The sequence below is a fragment of the Mauremys reevesii genome, linkage group 4, assembly GCF_016161935.1.
Source record: "Mauremys reevesii isolate NIE-2019 linkage group 4, ASM1616193v1, whole genome shotgun sequence".
Taxonomy (NCBI): domain Eukaryota; kingdom Metazoa; phylum Chordata; order Testudines; family Geoemydidae; genus Mauremys; species Mauremys reevesii.
Window position 1 is genome coordinate 108,106,926 of NC_052626.1, and position 16,502 is coordinate 108,123,427.

Sequence of the window (16,502 nt, forward strand, 5' to 3'; positions counted from 1 at the left end):
ACAGCCCACTAACGTCAGAGTCAGACAAGAGAGGGCTCTGGCAGGCAGATCAGGACTGCAAAGGTCTAGGACCAGCTGTTATCTTAACAGAGGCCATGTCTACCCTGCAGCGACTAGAGCCCCATAGTGTAGACCCTTCCTCTATCAACAGAAGGGGGGGGGGGTTGTCAACGTAGTTAATCCCATAGAATTCTTCCATTGACTTACCCATATCTACACCAGGGGTTAGGTCAACCCAACTACAGCACTCAAGGCACAACATTTTTCAAAGCCCCGAGCGGCATACCCAGGCTGATCTAATTTTTAAATGTAGGCCAGGCCTAAGCGTGAATTAGGGATGTAAGGCCTGGTCTACATTACAAAGTTAGGTCGACACAAGTCACCTGGCATTGACCTAGTTGTGCATGGATCTACACTTACATTTGTCTCCCCCGATGTAAGGGCCCTGTTATTGCAACACAGTAACACCACCTCCTCAAGCAGTGCTGAGCCATGGCTGATGTACTGAGGTCAATGAAGTGTGAGCATAGACGCTGAGTTACCTGTGTCAACTAGAACAGTCTTCCTAACATGGACCACTCTGGTCACAATTGTGACTCCACTGCCCAGGGTCACCGAGACCAGAAGCCCACTCCACCCCACTTTAAAACTCAGTGAATTTTTGAAATACCTTTTCCTGATTGCTGAGCTTGGTGAGCACACTTAGCAGCTCTCCATTGTTGTGTGCACCACGACAGCTACATGCTCCAGATGCACTCCGACCTGGAGTAGACAGGAGATATGGGATCTTCTGGGCCTGTGGGGAGGAGGTTGTGGAGGCACGGCTCCAAACCAACCATAGGAAAGTTGACATCTATGAGCAGATTGCACAGGGGATGCAGGAGAAGGGGTACGACGGGAACCAGCAGCAGTGCCGCCTGGAAGAGAAAGAACTGCGCAGGCATACCAGGAGGTCAGGAAGGCCAACCATCATTCCAGTGCCAAGCCACAGACCTGACACTTTTACAAAGAGCTGCCTGCCATCCTTGGCAGAGACCCAAACACAACCCTGCACACCACTGTGGATACCTCTGAGGAGCCCAAGTCACAGGCCCCTGCTATGAACGGTGAGGATGAGCAGGAGGAAAAAGGAGGATGGGGGACCTGCAACTGGGGGGGTTCCACCTATGCCATGAGCCAGGACCTGTTTGAGGCTCCACTGCAGTCCAGGCAGTCAAGCAGAGATAAGCCCATTTCAGGGGTAGGAAGCTCAGATAAGTGTGCAAATTTATTCCCCATTACAAGGATGTACTGACAATATGTCTTTAGGAGGAAGGGATAGCTCAGTGGTTTGAGCATTGGCCTGCTAAACCCAGGGTTGTGAGTTCCATCCTTTAGGGGGCCACTCAGGGATCTGGGACAAAAATTGGTCCTGCTAGTGAAGGCAGGGGGCTGGACTCAATGACCTTTCAAGGTCCCCTCCAGTTCTAGGAGATTGGTATATCTCCAATTATTATTACTCCCCCTACTTAACAGGACACAGCTATCAACTTTTCATGACTTTACACAGACTAGAAGAGACAGCAGAGACAGGTAGAGTTATCTGCTTTATATTCCCCTGTAGAGGTAGGCATGGGGGTCCATGCAGAGCAGTTTGTTTACATACACAGGGATGTCCCTTGAATCTTCCTGAGAGATCTTAATATAACTTTCACGCAGGAACTCTGCAATCCTCTCCTGAAGGCTTCTAGAGACGGCTGCCTTATTTCTTCCTCCGTGGTGAGAGACTTTCCCACGCCCATTGGTGATAACTTTGGCAGGCACCATTGCAATACACAGGCTAGCAGTGTACAGACCCAGCTGGCTTTGGAACTCCAACAGCAACTGTGTTCTCTGTGCCTTTATTACCCTCAGGAGTCAGAGATCAGCTAAAATCACCACCACCTGTGGAGAAAGGTGCTAGCATTCATTGCCACTGCCCGAGACTCTCACATCTACTTACATGCAACCGAGCAATTCCTTCCTCATTTCCCTCACCCCAGCAGGCCACACTCACCACGGCTGGTCCTGTGAGCACTCTGAAGCAGAAGTGTCAATAAGCATGTCTTGCTTAAAACTTTAGGGGAGCCAGGGAAGGAAGTTCTGAACCTGAACTTTCACTTTCCATTGTGACCATACTGACAATGGCACCCCTGTGGGTTTTATCGGCAGCTGTTGCGGCCTTGAGGAGTCGGCAAAAGTTTGTAGTGTAGACATGGCCTAAGAAGCCTGCAGTTTACATTCACTCCCAACTACCATCTCCCCTTCCCGGCTCCCTGCAGTTGTAGCATGTGAAACAGTGGTCCCCAAGCGTACTATGTGATCATAAGTTCATTTCACCTTCAATTTCACATGATCAAAATTGACAAGCCCTCCATCCCTTCTGCACATGGTGCTTCATCACGAGAAGCATTTTTAAAAAGTAAACCAAAGAGGGGGTTAAATAAAACTCATCCTTTATAGTTTTAGAAAATGAATAATCCCAACCTGTACCGGAGAAAATAAAGATATTTCAGTAGTTCTGGGGGCTCATCTCAGTAGCATGCTTGTGGCTGGCTGAATTCATCCACATTCACAATGGTGGGTGTGTTCAAGGGCCCCAAAGAGCTATCTCTTGCAGATCTCTTTTAGCAACGCACGCACACACACCCACGCACACACACGTTATTGGCCAAATTCCCACCTTGGAAGAAATTATCATGCTTTTGGCAACACAGCATGGACAGGGCTGTTACTGTCTTTTTTCAGGTAGTCTGCTGTGGGCATCAAAACGGAGACAGTTTTTATCTCTAGCAGCCCAAGGGAGGGTGTGAGCATGGCAGAACTGCACTGCACTGTGGGAAACAGAGGGGTGAGAGGAGAGGCATTAGAATACTAGCCCCGCCGAAGTAACTAGCAATATTCTTCCCAACTCTAATGAGGTCAGGATTTCATTCTGCTCATTAGCACTCCTCACCCATCGATCGCAAAGCACATTAAAAAGGAGGACTAGTGTCAGAGACTTCATGTTACAGATGAGGAAACAGAGATCACAGAGGTGAAGTGACTTGCCCACGGTCACAAAGAATTAGAAATCAGGGTCCTAGATTCCCATTCCCGTACCTGCTCTACCTCACTCAGCTCCCCCCTCACACTCCAACTCCTCTGGTTTTTCAAGGCCAAAACAATGTCAGCTCTGGCATCATCTTTAAAATAAGTAAGCCTTTAGCAGCAAGCTCACTGCTGCAGACTTCCTGTTCTGCTACCTTCTAGCATCAGAGCAGCCACAGATGCTGTTGCCTGCAGCATGGCAGAGAAACAGAAAGCCCAGAGTGTGAAGGGCCAATTTTTCACCTTAGCAGCAAATGAGTTTTGCCCCTTGCAAGAAGTGAAATTTTCAATGGCAACAGCCCCGCTCCCCTTCCCAGCAACCCTTTTGTGGAATAGAGGTGAGAAGGAGCGATTCTGTAACATCAGGAACTAGACCATCAGCAGTTGTAAACCGGTGCAGCTCCACTGGTCAATGGACCTTTGCCAATTTACACCAGCTGAGGATCTGACCCCATGGCTGTAATCCACCTCAGGGCTCTTGGAAATACGTAAGATTTTTAGCTCATCAGAGGCCTCTTGCTGATGGGAGGAAGGAGACGCACACTATTATGTGCTCTTGGTACTGCCACTCTCATTCTATGAGCAAGCACGTGTGTAAAATTACATCCCTGTTTTCATAACCTTGGCCAGGAAGTTCTCTCTTTGTGGGGGAGGGGATTCTTTTCCTTTGCACTATTTTTTCTATTATGGCAGTACCTAGGAAGATCAAGGATCAGGGTCCCATGTAAACTAGACTCTGTGCAGACGAGTCACAAAGAAAGCCCCTGCTATCAGCGCTTCTCTGCTACACGGAAGCACAACTCAATTGCTGAATAGTACTGCAAGTCAAGTTTACTTTAAAAAGAGAATCACACTAAAACTCCATGCAAATGGCACTCCCCTCCAGTCAAGCCCAGTGGACAGTCACATGAAAATATGTGAAGACAAACTTGGCTTTTACAGGTTTCAGAGCGGTAGCCGTGTTAGTCTGTATCAGCAAAAAGAACAGGAGTCCTTGTGGCACCTTAGAGACTATACCCACGAAAGCTTATGCTCAAATAAATCTGTTAGTCTCTAAGGTGCCACAAGGACTCCTCGTTCTTTTGGCTTTCACAGTGCATGCATCACGGTTAGGAAGGTGACTACTTTTTGCCATCTGCTGGTAGAACAGCAGCATAGCAGAGATTCACTTCCTTTCTCTCCTCCCAGCCCCGCCCCCACCCCCTCATTTCCTTCCCCTGGGACTGGCCCTCGTTCACAGGAGCCAAGAGAGCAGAGTGTATGTTTTGGTTTAATAGTCAAATTGGACACTGGGGGTAACATACCCTTCCGAGGCCTAACAATAATTGGAGCCCTCCTCAAATAGCTGCTGCAACTCACACCACTTAGGTAGGCCCTGCGTTAGAAAACAGCCAGCCTTGCAGGGATGTTGACAAGCAACAACCTGAATTTGGAGCACACGTCCCATTGACTTTCATGCTTATTTTTACGTGCAGTTTGATAACGGAGAAGCTGCTGGACTTGTCCTAGGAAACTGTGGCCTCTCTGCAAGCCAGTTTCCTTGCAGACTCATTTCTCTGCCCCGATGTTGTTACTAAAGCCATTTGTCAGGAAATGACAGTTGCTATTCCTGATGCTATTTTCTGTTCCAGCTGCTTATTCCACCCACATAGCCCAATCCCACTTCTAATGATGTCCGTGGGCGTTTTGACATTATCTTCCACGGGAGCAGGATCTAAAGTAGTTATCTGACCCATTACCAGCATATTTATCTTCAACACCCCTGTGAGGAGGGATGTACTATTAACCCCCTCTTACAGATAAAGGAACTGAGACACCGTGAAACTAAGTAATCTAAAGTCTTGACAAGAAGTCTGGTGCAGGGCAGGGAAAAAAACCCAGGTCTTTCAAGTCTAAGGCCTTGGCTACACTTGAGAGTTGCAGTGCTGGGAGTTACAGCGCTGGTCGTACAGCTGTGTAGGGAAAGCACTGGTGTGTGGCCACACTCACAGCTACCAGTGCTGCAGTGTGGCCACATTTGCAGTGTTGTTGGGAGTGATGCATTATGGGCAGCTATCCCAGCGTTCAAGTGGCAGCAACGTACTTTTCAAAAGAGGGGGGTGCGGTGGAGTGTGACAGGGACCGGGGGGGAAAGAGTGGATTTTTGGAGCCGACACTGTGTATCAGCTCCCTGCCTTGCAAAATCAGAAAATTTTCCCGACCCCTTACTCTTAACTGCAAACAGCCTGCAGACCAGATAAGCAGCTGCTCCAACGGACTCCCTTTCTTCACCCCACCCCCGCTGTTTCTCTCCTCAAGCAAACACTCATCCCCCTGCCTGCCTCATTCACAGCAAGGTAGTGGGTTATCTCATTTGATTGTTCACAGTCAGTTACAGATTGATCACAGCAAACAGGAGCTGTGTTTGTTTTTTAGATAAGCAGCTCCCGGAGCCCCGAGTTCACAACAAAACAAAGAGAGGCAGCATAACAAAACAGAGAGAGTAATTTAGTTAAAAGCATTCTGGGATATCTCCTAATACCCTGGAGGCCAATAACAGCGCTGGTGTGTGGCCACACCTGACGAGCAGCGCTGCATTACCAGCGCTGCACTTGTTATACCCCAAGCAGACCAGGTGTACAGCCAGCGCTGCAGCCAGGGAGTTGCAGCGCTGGATGTGCCTTGCAGGTGTGGACAGTTACTAAGTTGCAGCGCTGGAAAGCCTCCGCCAGCGCTGCAACTCTCAAGTATAGCCAAGCCCTAAGGCTAGCACTGCATCCAGTAGATCACCCTTCCTCATGGGATCAGATCCATTCACTAATCTTCCCCTTTGGCTCTGTCTACACTGACATCTTTCCATCAAGTTTCCTCATTGCCGCAGCTCCAGCAATGGTAGTGATGATGGGAACACTAGTTTAGACAGACCATCAGCATTTTACTCCATGCTCAGAATGGGCCTAGTGAATGTGGCGTTTATGACGCTTATAGCTATCGGCATCCTACCCACTTTAGTGGCTACCAGCCGTGGAGATGAACTGGTGGTAACGCGACTGGGAAAAGTGACAAAAAATGGTACTGTAAGTAAGGTCTACATGAAAGAAGTGGCTACTACGGAGGAGTGTAATATTGCCAGCAAAGAGAGACAGACTTGGTCTACACTGAAAAGTTACATCTGCATAGCTACATCAGTCAGGGATGTGAAAAAAACATATCTCTGACCGACGGCACATTGCTGACAGAACCCCCAATGTAGACACAGCTATGTCGACAGAAGCCTTTCTGTCAATACAGCTAACTTCATTTTGGGGAGGTGGTGTTCCTACATTGGCAGAAAAACTCCTTCTGTCGCTTGAGGCTGCGTCTATACAAGGGGGCTATACTGGCATAGCTAAGCCAACATAGCAATGACTAGGGCCCTACCAAATTCATGGCTGTGAAAAATGTCTCATGGCCCGTGAAATCTGGTCTTGTGTACTTTTACCCTATATCAGACAGATTTCACGGGGGAGACCAGCATTTCTCAAACTGGGGGTCCCAACCCAAAAAGAGAGTCATGAGGGGGGTCACAAGGTTATTGTAAGGGGGGTTGTAGTTTTGCCACCCTTACTTCTGCACTGCCTTCAGAGCTGGGTGGCTAGAGAGTGGCGGTTGCTGGCCAGATGCCCAGCTTTGAAGACAGCACCCCACTAGCAGCAGTGCAGAAGTAAGGGTGTCAATACCATGCCATGACACCCTTACTTCTGCACCTGCTGCCTTCAGAGGTGGGTTGCCAGAGAGTGGCGTCTGCTGGCTGAGGGCCCAGCTCTGCAGGCAGCAGCCCGGAAGGAAGGATGAGAATACCGTACCACACCATGCCATCCTTCCTTCCTTCTGCATTGCTGCTGGCGGTGGCTCTGCCTGCAGAGCTGGACTACTGGCCAGCAGCTGCCACTTTCCGGCTGCCCAACTCTGAAGGCAGCGCCACCACCAGCAGCAGCAGTGCAGAAATAAAGGTGGCAATCCTGTCATTTCCCTACAATAACTTTGTGACCCCCCCCCCCCAAAATCCCTTTTGGATTGGGACCCCCACAGTTACAACACTGTGAAATTTCAGATTTAAATAGCTGAAATCATCAAATTGACTATTCTTAAAATTCTATGACTGTGAAATTGACCAAAATGGACCGCCAATTTGGTAGAACCCTAGCAATGATGGTACAGCCTCTGTAGTGTAGGCACACCCACAACTTCCTGGGAGGAATATCTGCTCCTGCTGCTTCAATTCCTCTGCAAGAGGCTGTTTTTCAGAGATTCTTCCTTAGGAATGAAAAAGAAAGAGAGAACAGTAGCATTTCTAAATAGGTGGTTTCCTGCATTGGGCTACAGCAGCCCTTTAGCAAAACAGGTTAACGGCATTGCTTCTGTTCTTCCTATCACCAGATAGGCAAGCCACATTTCCCAAGGTTAAAGCAATCTTTATTACTGTCTCCAAGGACTCTACTGCAAGCTCTTCAACTAAACAACATTCTTGCTGCATGCAAAACTACACAGTTCAGCAACAAATTGCCCACGAGCCCTACACATAGTTGCTTGGCACTAGGAGTGATGCCCAGAACTGGTGGGTTACCCAATTCACTTCCACAGCACAGGTCCTGCACCCACTGCAATATACAAGAGTCCTAACCTTGCGCCACACCGTTCCCAGAGTCCAAGGGTGCCTTGCATGTTGGCCAAGCTGAAAGAAATATCAGAGTCCACATAGGCAAGACGAGTATGGACTTTTATTTAAGAGTTTTGTTACCGCTTTACACCTTCAAATGTTGGCCTGAAAGGTTAAGGAGAGTTGAGGTCATAGAACCTGATGGTCCCGTCACTTTGTTGTTTTAATAAAGTAGTGTAGTATTTTTGACACACAGGAGGATCAAACAGGCCTATTCACCCTCAGAACATGGGGCCAGAAGTTCCAGTGAAAGGTGTAGATTAGCCAATGGGTTAGTAGGATAACAAAGCCACTAGGGTACTTCCTTTGTAACTTCGGGTGAGATCAGAGGTCATGGGCCTCTGAGAGATTTCCCTTAGAGCAGGCAGCCCAGAAGTGCAAGGTGGAACATCAGCAAGCTCTTTGTGTTCTGTACAAATAATCAGAGAGGCTCAAACTGGAAGCCAAGGCAAGGAAGAAACCCAACGTCAGGAAAATCAAACAGACAGTCAGAGAGTGATGATGTTCAAGTGTGAGAAAGGGCACCAGTTTCTAACTGAAGAAGAGCAATACTTAGCTAGAGACTGAAGGAGGAGAAGATCCATGCAGAAACTTAGTGAAAACGTAAGGAAACTCTGATCCTTCAGAGAGGAGCTTCGCTCCGAGTTAGAGAAGCCACCTGCTGCCAGAGGACACGAAAGCCACCCTGACCAGGAGCAGACATGTGACACTTCAGGAAGAGATGGAGCTTCCATGGAGCTGGTGAACTGGTACAACAACCCCAGAATGATGAATGTGACCATGGCTCCAGGAATACCTCAGCCCAGGCTCCTCCTGTCTGAAGTTTAGACAAGACCTGGGCACACCACAGAGGATCTGCCCAATAATCCAGAGATTTGACTACTGCACTGTTGTCCTGGGCTCTCAGGAATCCACGCTGATATTGCTAGGAGATGGTGGGAGACTAGACTGACTGGCATACACTAACCAATCATCCACTGCCATTGCTGTAACCCTTGCCCTCCCTCCCCCACCTTTTTTCGTACCTCCGGCATCTTCTCATCTTTTCTATTATTAGACTGTAAGCACTTGAGGCGCAGAGGCTGTATCTTCTACTTGAAAGCACTTTGCACACTACAGGCGCTCCATGTGTGTCGCATAATAATGAATCCAGTGTGACACCAGAAGACACTAGTTTAATGTCCTTCATAACCAAATCAAGGTCTGTTTATCTACAGTCCCAAAGGGTGCTCTGATGCCAGAATTGCCACCTGTTTTCAGGTGTTAACAGGTCCTCTTTACCCAAATCACAACCCTCCCCCCAACCCCTAACACAGTTGAGAGAATTGGCTATAGACACGGTGCCTTCCATAAGAACCTAGCTATGATACCCAGTAGGGAGAGCAGTCATTAGAAACGCCCATCCAGAATTGCTGAACAAACCTGTCTTACCTACCCCTGCCTTACAGAGAGTCAACTCAGGACCTTGCCCACACACACCTTGATGTGCCTTGAGGTTCCCTCCCAGTAATCTGTGTCCAGAGTGACTTGTGAAGTGTTGCATGGATTGAGAGACCTTCCCGCACTCCACTTCTGCTGCACTATGGCCACAGCAGCGACTGCCCAGGATAGCCACCTGCCTTGCACACAGCTTCTAGAACATCCACCAGCATTGTCCTCTTTCCATATGGAACAGCTACAGTCACCACATTAAGGGAGATGAAGGCTATTTTTTTTTTGGCTGCCTCGGGTTCCACTTCAGGGCTAGTACCCCCGAGCAGTTACAGTACTCTGTCCCTCGCCACACTGGCTTTTTAAGTCCATGCTACCTTCCGGGACATGGAATGCTTCAGGCGCTCCATGTCCACATCTCCAGGCTGCAGAGACCTCTCCAGGCCCACCAGCATATCCCGATGGCATTCACGGATGTTCAGCGGGTACCTGGCCCTCACAAACTCATAAGCTGCCATCAGCCTCATGTTATGCTTCACCATCAGGTACTGGATAACACAGGTAGGGGCCAGGGAATAGCCATCCAGACAGTGGATGAGAACCCGCTTTCTTTTCTCCAAAGAGGCTTCAATGCACTCATTGATGTCCCAGAAGCAAGGCTCCCTCAGGGCAGGACATTTCCCATTCAGGGGGCCCTGGATGTCCACCTTGAGGCGGGACCAGCTGTGCCGGAGCCCTCCTCGGCTGCATGTGCATGGAATGACACTCAGGCTGCAGTTGCTGGGCAGGCTGCTCATGTCGATGATGCTGTCGATGTTGTTTCTGCACAGCACCCTCCCGCAGTAGGCCGCATTGAGGTTCCCCAGGTAGATGCAGTCCATCACCCTGGCAATGACGGGCTCTGAGAAGTTGAAGTATTCTGGTCCTCCTGGCTTTGGGTCGCTGGGTTCCTCAGGCTTCGCACTCCCTCTCTGGCTGTAGTTGTGGGACTTTTTGGAGCTGGAGCAGGACAGAGGGTTGGAATCCAGCTCGGCGCTGCTGTTCCAGGATGGCGGAAAGAACAGGGAGAACCGGCTGGAGGATTTGGCTTTGGTGAGTGGACCCACTGGACTGGACAAGGTAGAATTAGAGGAAGAATTGGATCTAGAGGCACAGAAAAGGGACGCTCGCTCTAGAGACCCTGTGCTGCTGGCAGTTCCACCACTGTGAGCCTGCTCCATCTGCAAGACAAAGAGACTGGTTAGACTGCTAGTACCCTGTTCTCTCAGACTTTCACGGGCAGCTGGAGCAGCAGAGGGGCCAGAGACAGCAGTAGGCCCAGCCAAGCCGCCAAGATATCAAACTGCCACAGGAGCAGATTACACTAGAGGCCTTAAAAGCCTCAAAAATGTCTATGCCCAGACATCTAACTAGCCAGTTACCCTTGTATCAGACAGAGCACATGCCACAACCACACCCAAATCACTCCTCACCTGAGCCTGCAGACTCCTCCGCCACCCCTGGGACACCAGGCCATCAGAGTGGCCATCCCCATCCGATGAGAGCAAAAAGCAGAGCGTTCGATGTTTCCTAGGGGGCAGCTGGGCTGCAGGGGACACATTGTCAGGCTTTCGATTGAGCGCTTCATTCCTATTCATCATCAAGTTTGGACAGGAGCCTGCAAGGATAGAGAAAGCGACCCATGCACAGAAAGTGCTTTCATCACAAAGACCTGCCTTGTAGAGAGACAGGGCTCTGTGCATCTTAATAAGCCTTTCCTCAACATTCCCTTTAATGTTCTGCTGTTGCTGCAGGAATAATGAGATTCATTGAGAGAAGAGCTTGAACCAATTATGGGAAGAGCATTTTAGCTGGAGATTCAGAGGGACTCAGAAGCTACAGTGAAACCTTCCAGTCCATTTGTCAGCGTGCTTGCGGTTTTCCCACTTTTTGGAAGGCGAAACAATGAAATATTGAGCTAGGATCCATTTGTTTCCAGAGCTTTTCATTACAGACTCGATTGCTCCTGACAACCCTTATTTACATAGAGGCTAGTGCTTAGTAGCTTTACTGTGCAGTACCACGTATCTGTAAAACCACTAGCGCGAATCAATCCTCACATCCCTGTAAGGCAAGTTTTAAAGGAGAAGAGGAAACGGAGGCCAAGAGGTGAAAGGACTTGTCACGCAAGCCACAGAAAAGCTCAATGAGCCAGAACTTTGTGCCACACTTACTACCCCATCCCACTAAATGCTCCACTCCACATGGAAGCAGCAACAAATGAAGCTGACAGATCAGTTTCACTCTCCCCCCCATGTAGAGCACATAGATAGCAGAGGGAATGAAGGGAGGATAGGCTACAGGAGGGAGAGAAGAAGCCCCAACTCACCCTACTGCATGTAGCTCTAATTATGCTAATGCACAGCTGGTTAGGGAGTGTGGAACCTGAGTAACAGAACCCTCTGAACGTCAGCCTCCCACCTACCAGATGTTCTAATCAGAGCCAGGACTAGAAGCCATATGTTTCTAGCACCCAGCCCTGTGCTCAGAACTTACCACGGTAAGAAGTTGAGATATAATTACATACTCTTCAACTACAGGGTTCAGCAGAAAGCACTCCCCAAAACCTCGCTCCAACAGGTTAACAGTTAGCTTTTCCAATCCAAGACCATGGACTTTAACAAGCACTGACCATGCATTCCCCAAACTGTACTGACACCGAGAGGGGTGTGTGTGTCAGAGGCAGTCTCTGCCCCAAAGAGCTTACAAATGAAAGAGGCAAGCGTCTGAACAGAACATGCAGGACGCACAGATTTAGATCCCAGTAGGCTTAAATGATTAACATTTTAAAGCCCGTTCCTGCCTCCCATCCCTGAACCACTGACATAAAGCTTTCTGGGTCATTAAGCCACTAAGAAATAACAGCAGGGCTATTTGTCTGGAAACCCTCTATACATCTATAAGAAGGGAGCAATGGCTTAGCTGCACGCCACATAAACCCCAAGGCCAGGCACTTCTCTGCTAACCAGTTGCTCCTCAATATTTGTTTTGCTGCTCTCCATGTTTCCTCAGGAGCTGTGTAAAAGACAGGTTTAAAAATAGGCAGCCGCTTGGAACATCTCATACGCCTACACCCACCTGTGCAGTGCTGGGAGAGAGCCACCGAGGAGGAGAGCTGCAAGGAGCTGGGCATCTTCAAGGTTTTCTGAAGGTGCTTTACAATCAAGCCTGGAAAATTGAGAGGGACATGCATATTAGCAAGGGCATAGCAAGTGACCTGATGTATCAGGACAAAACCCCACTTTATTTAGAGTATTTCCAAGTATAGACCCACAGAACAGACAGCAACTGCTCACAAGCATCCTGCCACGGCCTATGACTCAGCACCATCTAAATAGATACAGTACAGCCCCGGCTCTGCCACATATACAGGGTAATGTTCTGATGGCCAGCAACTCCTCGCTGTGCTGTACAAACCACAAATCCAGAGCGCAGATGCTTCCAAGTACCACTGGCCTGGCAACCTGCTTCCACTCTGATCAAGGCGTAGAAGACACAGTGCAGGCAACAGAGATCATTGGGCCAATTCTTCAATTAGCTGAAACCCATCCACCTCCCATGCCAGAGATCTTAAAATAATCAGGTTTATACACTGAATTTACTGCACAATGTCCTAGATCCAGCTTCTCCGGAATAACATGCTTATTACAGAGTCCCTCCCTAAAGAACACATTTAAGTTGTCGCCGGTTTCCAGCTAACTTCAGAATCGGACAACACAAACACTATTTTCAGACGATCTTCACACCTTTCCTGAGGCCGGCAAGTGTGATGCTTCGGCTTCCACTCCATCCATGATAGATCCCCTTGTTTCTAGTATTATGGTGCCTCAAAACAGCAGCTGATCACCATACATCAGACATGACATGTTACCCTGTTGCACCTGAGTATGGCAAGTGATGGGCAGCCTTAGAGAAGAGCTCTCCCCTCACCCATACAGCTGTATCAAAAGCCAAAACATTCTAATTGGGGAGCCAGAAGCAAGGGCCCGAAAGCCAAACAGAGGCACTTTCATAAAAATGACCTAATTTTCATAGGCACTGAGCACTTGCAGTTCTTGCTGGCTTCAGCGAGAGCAGTGAGTACTCAGCACCTCTTATAAATTGGATAGGCAAGGCCTTGTCTACACACAAACTTATGCTACTTTTGCTTAACTGGTGCAAACCCCATACGTGGGCATTCTTAGGCCAGGATTCTGCAAACACTTCTGTATGTGGTACACTTCACTACGGGCAAATCCTGTTGATTTCAAGTACTTAAAGTTAAGCACATGCTTAAGAATTTGCACAACAGTTCCACATAACTTTGTTCGTTAGGCCTGGTCTACACTGGGGGGGGGGGGAGGGGTCGATGTAAGATACGCAACTTCAGCTATGGGAAGTCGATGCATCTTATTTCGACTTACCTCCCATCCTCATGGCGCGGGATCGACGGCCGTGGCTCCCCCATCGACTCCACTACCACTGCTCACTTTGGTGGAGTTCCGGAGTCGACAGGAGCACGTTCCGTGGATCGATATATCCCCGATAAATCGATCGCTACCCACCAATACGGCGGGTAGTCTGGACGTACCCTAAGAGACTACAAGCTTATTTCAGTTTACCTTAAACTAAAATAGGAGTGTCCACACAGGGGTTTGCAGCAGTTTAACTAAGTTGGTTTTGAAACACACCTTTAGTTAAACTGGTGCCAGGGACCATATGCTTGGCTTTGGGGGGGGGGGGGAGGGAGGGATGGTCACTTTAGGCTCCCTAATTTGAATTTTTTGGCTTTTTTAAAAGCTTTTATCATATCATTTTGGTAAGGACTGTAGATGGCAAGAGCACCTCCCAAAGGCTGGTTAAGCCTCCCAATACCCTGGTGAGGAAGGTCAGTAACTGCCATTTTGCAGATGGAGAAGTTGAGGCATAGAGACGTTAGGGTATGACTTTGGGCATTCACTTGAGTAATTACTACAACTGGGACTAGAATCTAGGAGTTCTGATTTCTGTGTCCCACCCTAACCACTAGGCAACAAGCCTTCTTTGGAGGTGGTGGCATGAAGGGGATACAGCAGGCTTTGAAATATACATCACAGCATTTGAAACCAACTGAGATGGATGTTGCTGCAGTTGTTACACCCTTCCCTCCAGGGACTCCTGTTGCGCAAGTCTGGGCCCACATCCTATTTCCCCTTCTCTCACTCACCTGTAACCCCATTCCTCTTTGAGTTACATTTTTTGTCCAGAAGCTTGAAGGCTATGAAATCCTTGTGCCATTTCTCCACCGACTCCATTGTCCTCAGGCCTGCAACAGGGAAAAAACAAGAAATCAAAACCTACAAACACAACTGCTCACCTTTTACGTTGGGAGAGCTGGCCTGCTGGGCAACAGAAGAATGAGGCTGCCAATTCACACAACAACTGGCTCTCTCTTTCTGATAAGATCACTTAAGTGTGTATGTAAAATGGAGATAGAGCCTGAATCAAATCCCAGCTGCAGCCATGCCCTCAAATTTCAGGATGTTTGCAAAATTTGGAGCCATATATAAAATGAGCTCAGATCTGAAACATACAAGCTTTTAAAACTAGAGATGCCTTTTCTTCTACATGGTGAGAAAGCTCTGCTTCCCACTTGAAAGAAATCTGAGTAACTGCACATACATAGATAACTTAACATTCAGCATGGTGTTGGACAACAGAGTCAGCAGCATCTCCCCTAACATTTAATAATCATGGAGCTGGCATTTAGTCAGGATGGTGAACCAACACTGTTGTCCAAGGCTAGTTATATGTTTCATTACTGGGCCCAATCCATCCCATTAAATGTAACCCAAAGCCAAGGACCAGAAGGCAAGAGAGGAAGATGCATGGGTTTTGGTTTAGTTACTTGTCACCTGCTAGGAGGTTCAATTAGAAGAAAATCCTTAAGAGAGAAAAACATCCCACATGTCTATTGTAAAGTTGTCACCTGTAGCATTCATGCCCCCAGATGATTTTGGGAGAGAGAAAGAGGTTTTCCCTCTCGCTAGAGCCCCAACAAGGAAAATGGCTACTATCATGAGAAAGCAAAGGGAGACCAACAGACAGTGATAAGGGAAGGGGAAAGAGGGAGGCGGCAGTTCTAAAGCATTGCACTGCAGGGTCTGTACAAGTGTCTTAACTTTTAAGAGACTGATCCAAAACTAACAACAACAAAAAGCCAAAAGCAGAAGCCAGAAATACCCTGGGGCTTTGGGAGCATCCGAAAGCCTAGTGCCATTCCAAACTTTGGAAAGGGAAAGAGCAGCAAGCCCTGGGCTGGAGGAGTGTTGGTACCAGGAGCCAGCAGGTGCCAAGGAACTAACCAGGAAGACAAACACACTCACAGAAACCAGAATTCAGTGCCTGCCTTGAGAGTGGAACTCACACCTGCAAGACCACAGGCACCCCCAGAATACAGCTGGGGGCGGGGGGAGCCCAAGGCAGCAGGGAAGGATGAGGCAGTTGAACCCTGCTGAGAGCTGCTGTCCCCCCGGAAAGGCAGGACTGAAACGAGGTACAGAGGAGAGACACCTCCTTCATTCCCCTCCCCCAGCTTCAGCACAAAGACGCACACACCCAGCTCCCAGCCTAATGCCTCCCTCCCGACCCCACAGTGCAGAGACACCCCCCCCTCCAGGCCAGGCAGGGAACATCCACCGGAGCCCCCGCCCCCCACCCCACACACCCACTGCAGACAAAACCCTCAACTCCAGCCCAGGCTGGCTCAGTCCCCCCAAAGTCTCACCCCACCTAACACATTCGCAGCCCCACTCCCCGGACGGTAGCCAGCCCAGCCCCCTCCCTCCCCATCTGGAGTTTCCCCAAGCACCGCTTGGCCGCTTCAGGAAGTTCTCCCTGGTGCTGGAGCAACTCTGAAGAACTCCCCCGAGAAGTTTTATCCGGGGAATCCCGGGGGCTGAGCCCACTGGGTGCGCAGAGCCTGGGGTACAGCCGCGGCTGATCTGCAAATGCAAGGGACGCTCCCCGGAGAGAAGGGGCGGCCGTGCTGGGGCAGCTGGGAGATGTAGTCTTTGGAACAAAGCAGGTCCCTCTCCCTCCCTCCCCTGCTCTGAGAGAGGCTGCTCTGGCTCCCAGCCCTGCCTCACTTGGGCTCCCTCCCTCCGGGCTGGGTCGCAGGGGGCAGCCCCTTCCTTCTCACCCCTGCCCTGCTCTGGCCTATTTTGCTTTGCCTTGGCTCCTGGGAGCTGTTGCACTGCCACTCTCTCATAGGGTGACCTAATAGCAG

General features: G+C 49.2%; 1 protein-coding gene across 6 annotated transcripts; it reads right to left on the bottom strand.

Moving 5' to 3' along the window:
* Nucleotides 1-7,829: 7,829 nt before the first annotated feature.
* Nucleotides 7,830-16,365, bottom strand: LOC120402965. 6 transcript variants are annotated; one of them, XM_039533577.1, is made up of 5 exons: nt 16,156-16,365; nt 14,442-14,540; nt 12,335-12,424; nt 10,690-10,874; nt 7,830-10,437 (listed from the first exon to the last, which is right to left on the bottom strand). In XM_039533577.1, the coding sequence occupies exons 2-5, from the start codon at nt 14,527-14,529 to the stop codon at nt 9,580-9,582; spliced, it is 1,221 nt and encodes a 406-aa protein (XP_039389511.1). In that variant the 5' UTR covers nt 14,530-14,540; nt 16,156-16,365; the 3' UTR covers nt 7,830-9,579. The 6 variants fall into 6 exon arrangements, with proteins under 6 accessions (XP_039389511.1, XP_039389510.1, XP_039389513.1 ...); XM_039533576.1 differs by having other exon boundaries at nt 16,086-16,365; XM_039533579.1 differs by lacking the exon at nt 16,156-16,365 and adding an exon at nt 15,624-15,834.
* Nucleotides 16,366-16,502: the final 137 nt, after the last annotated feature.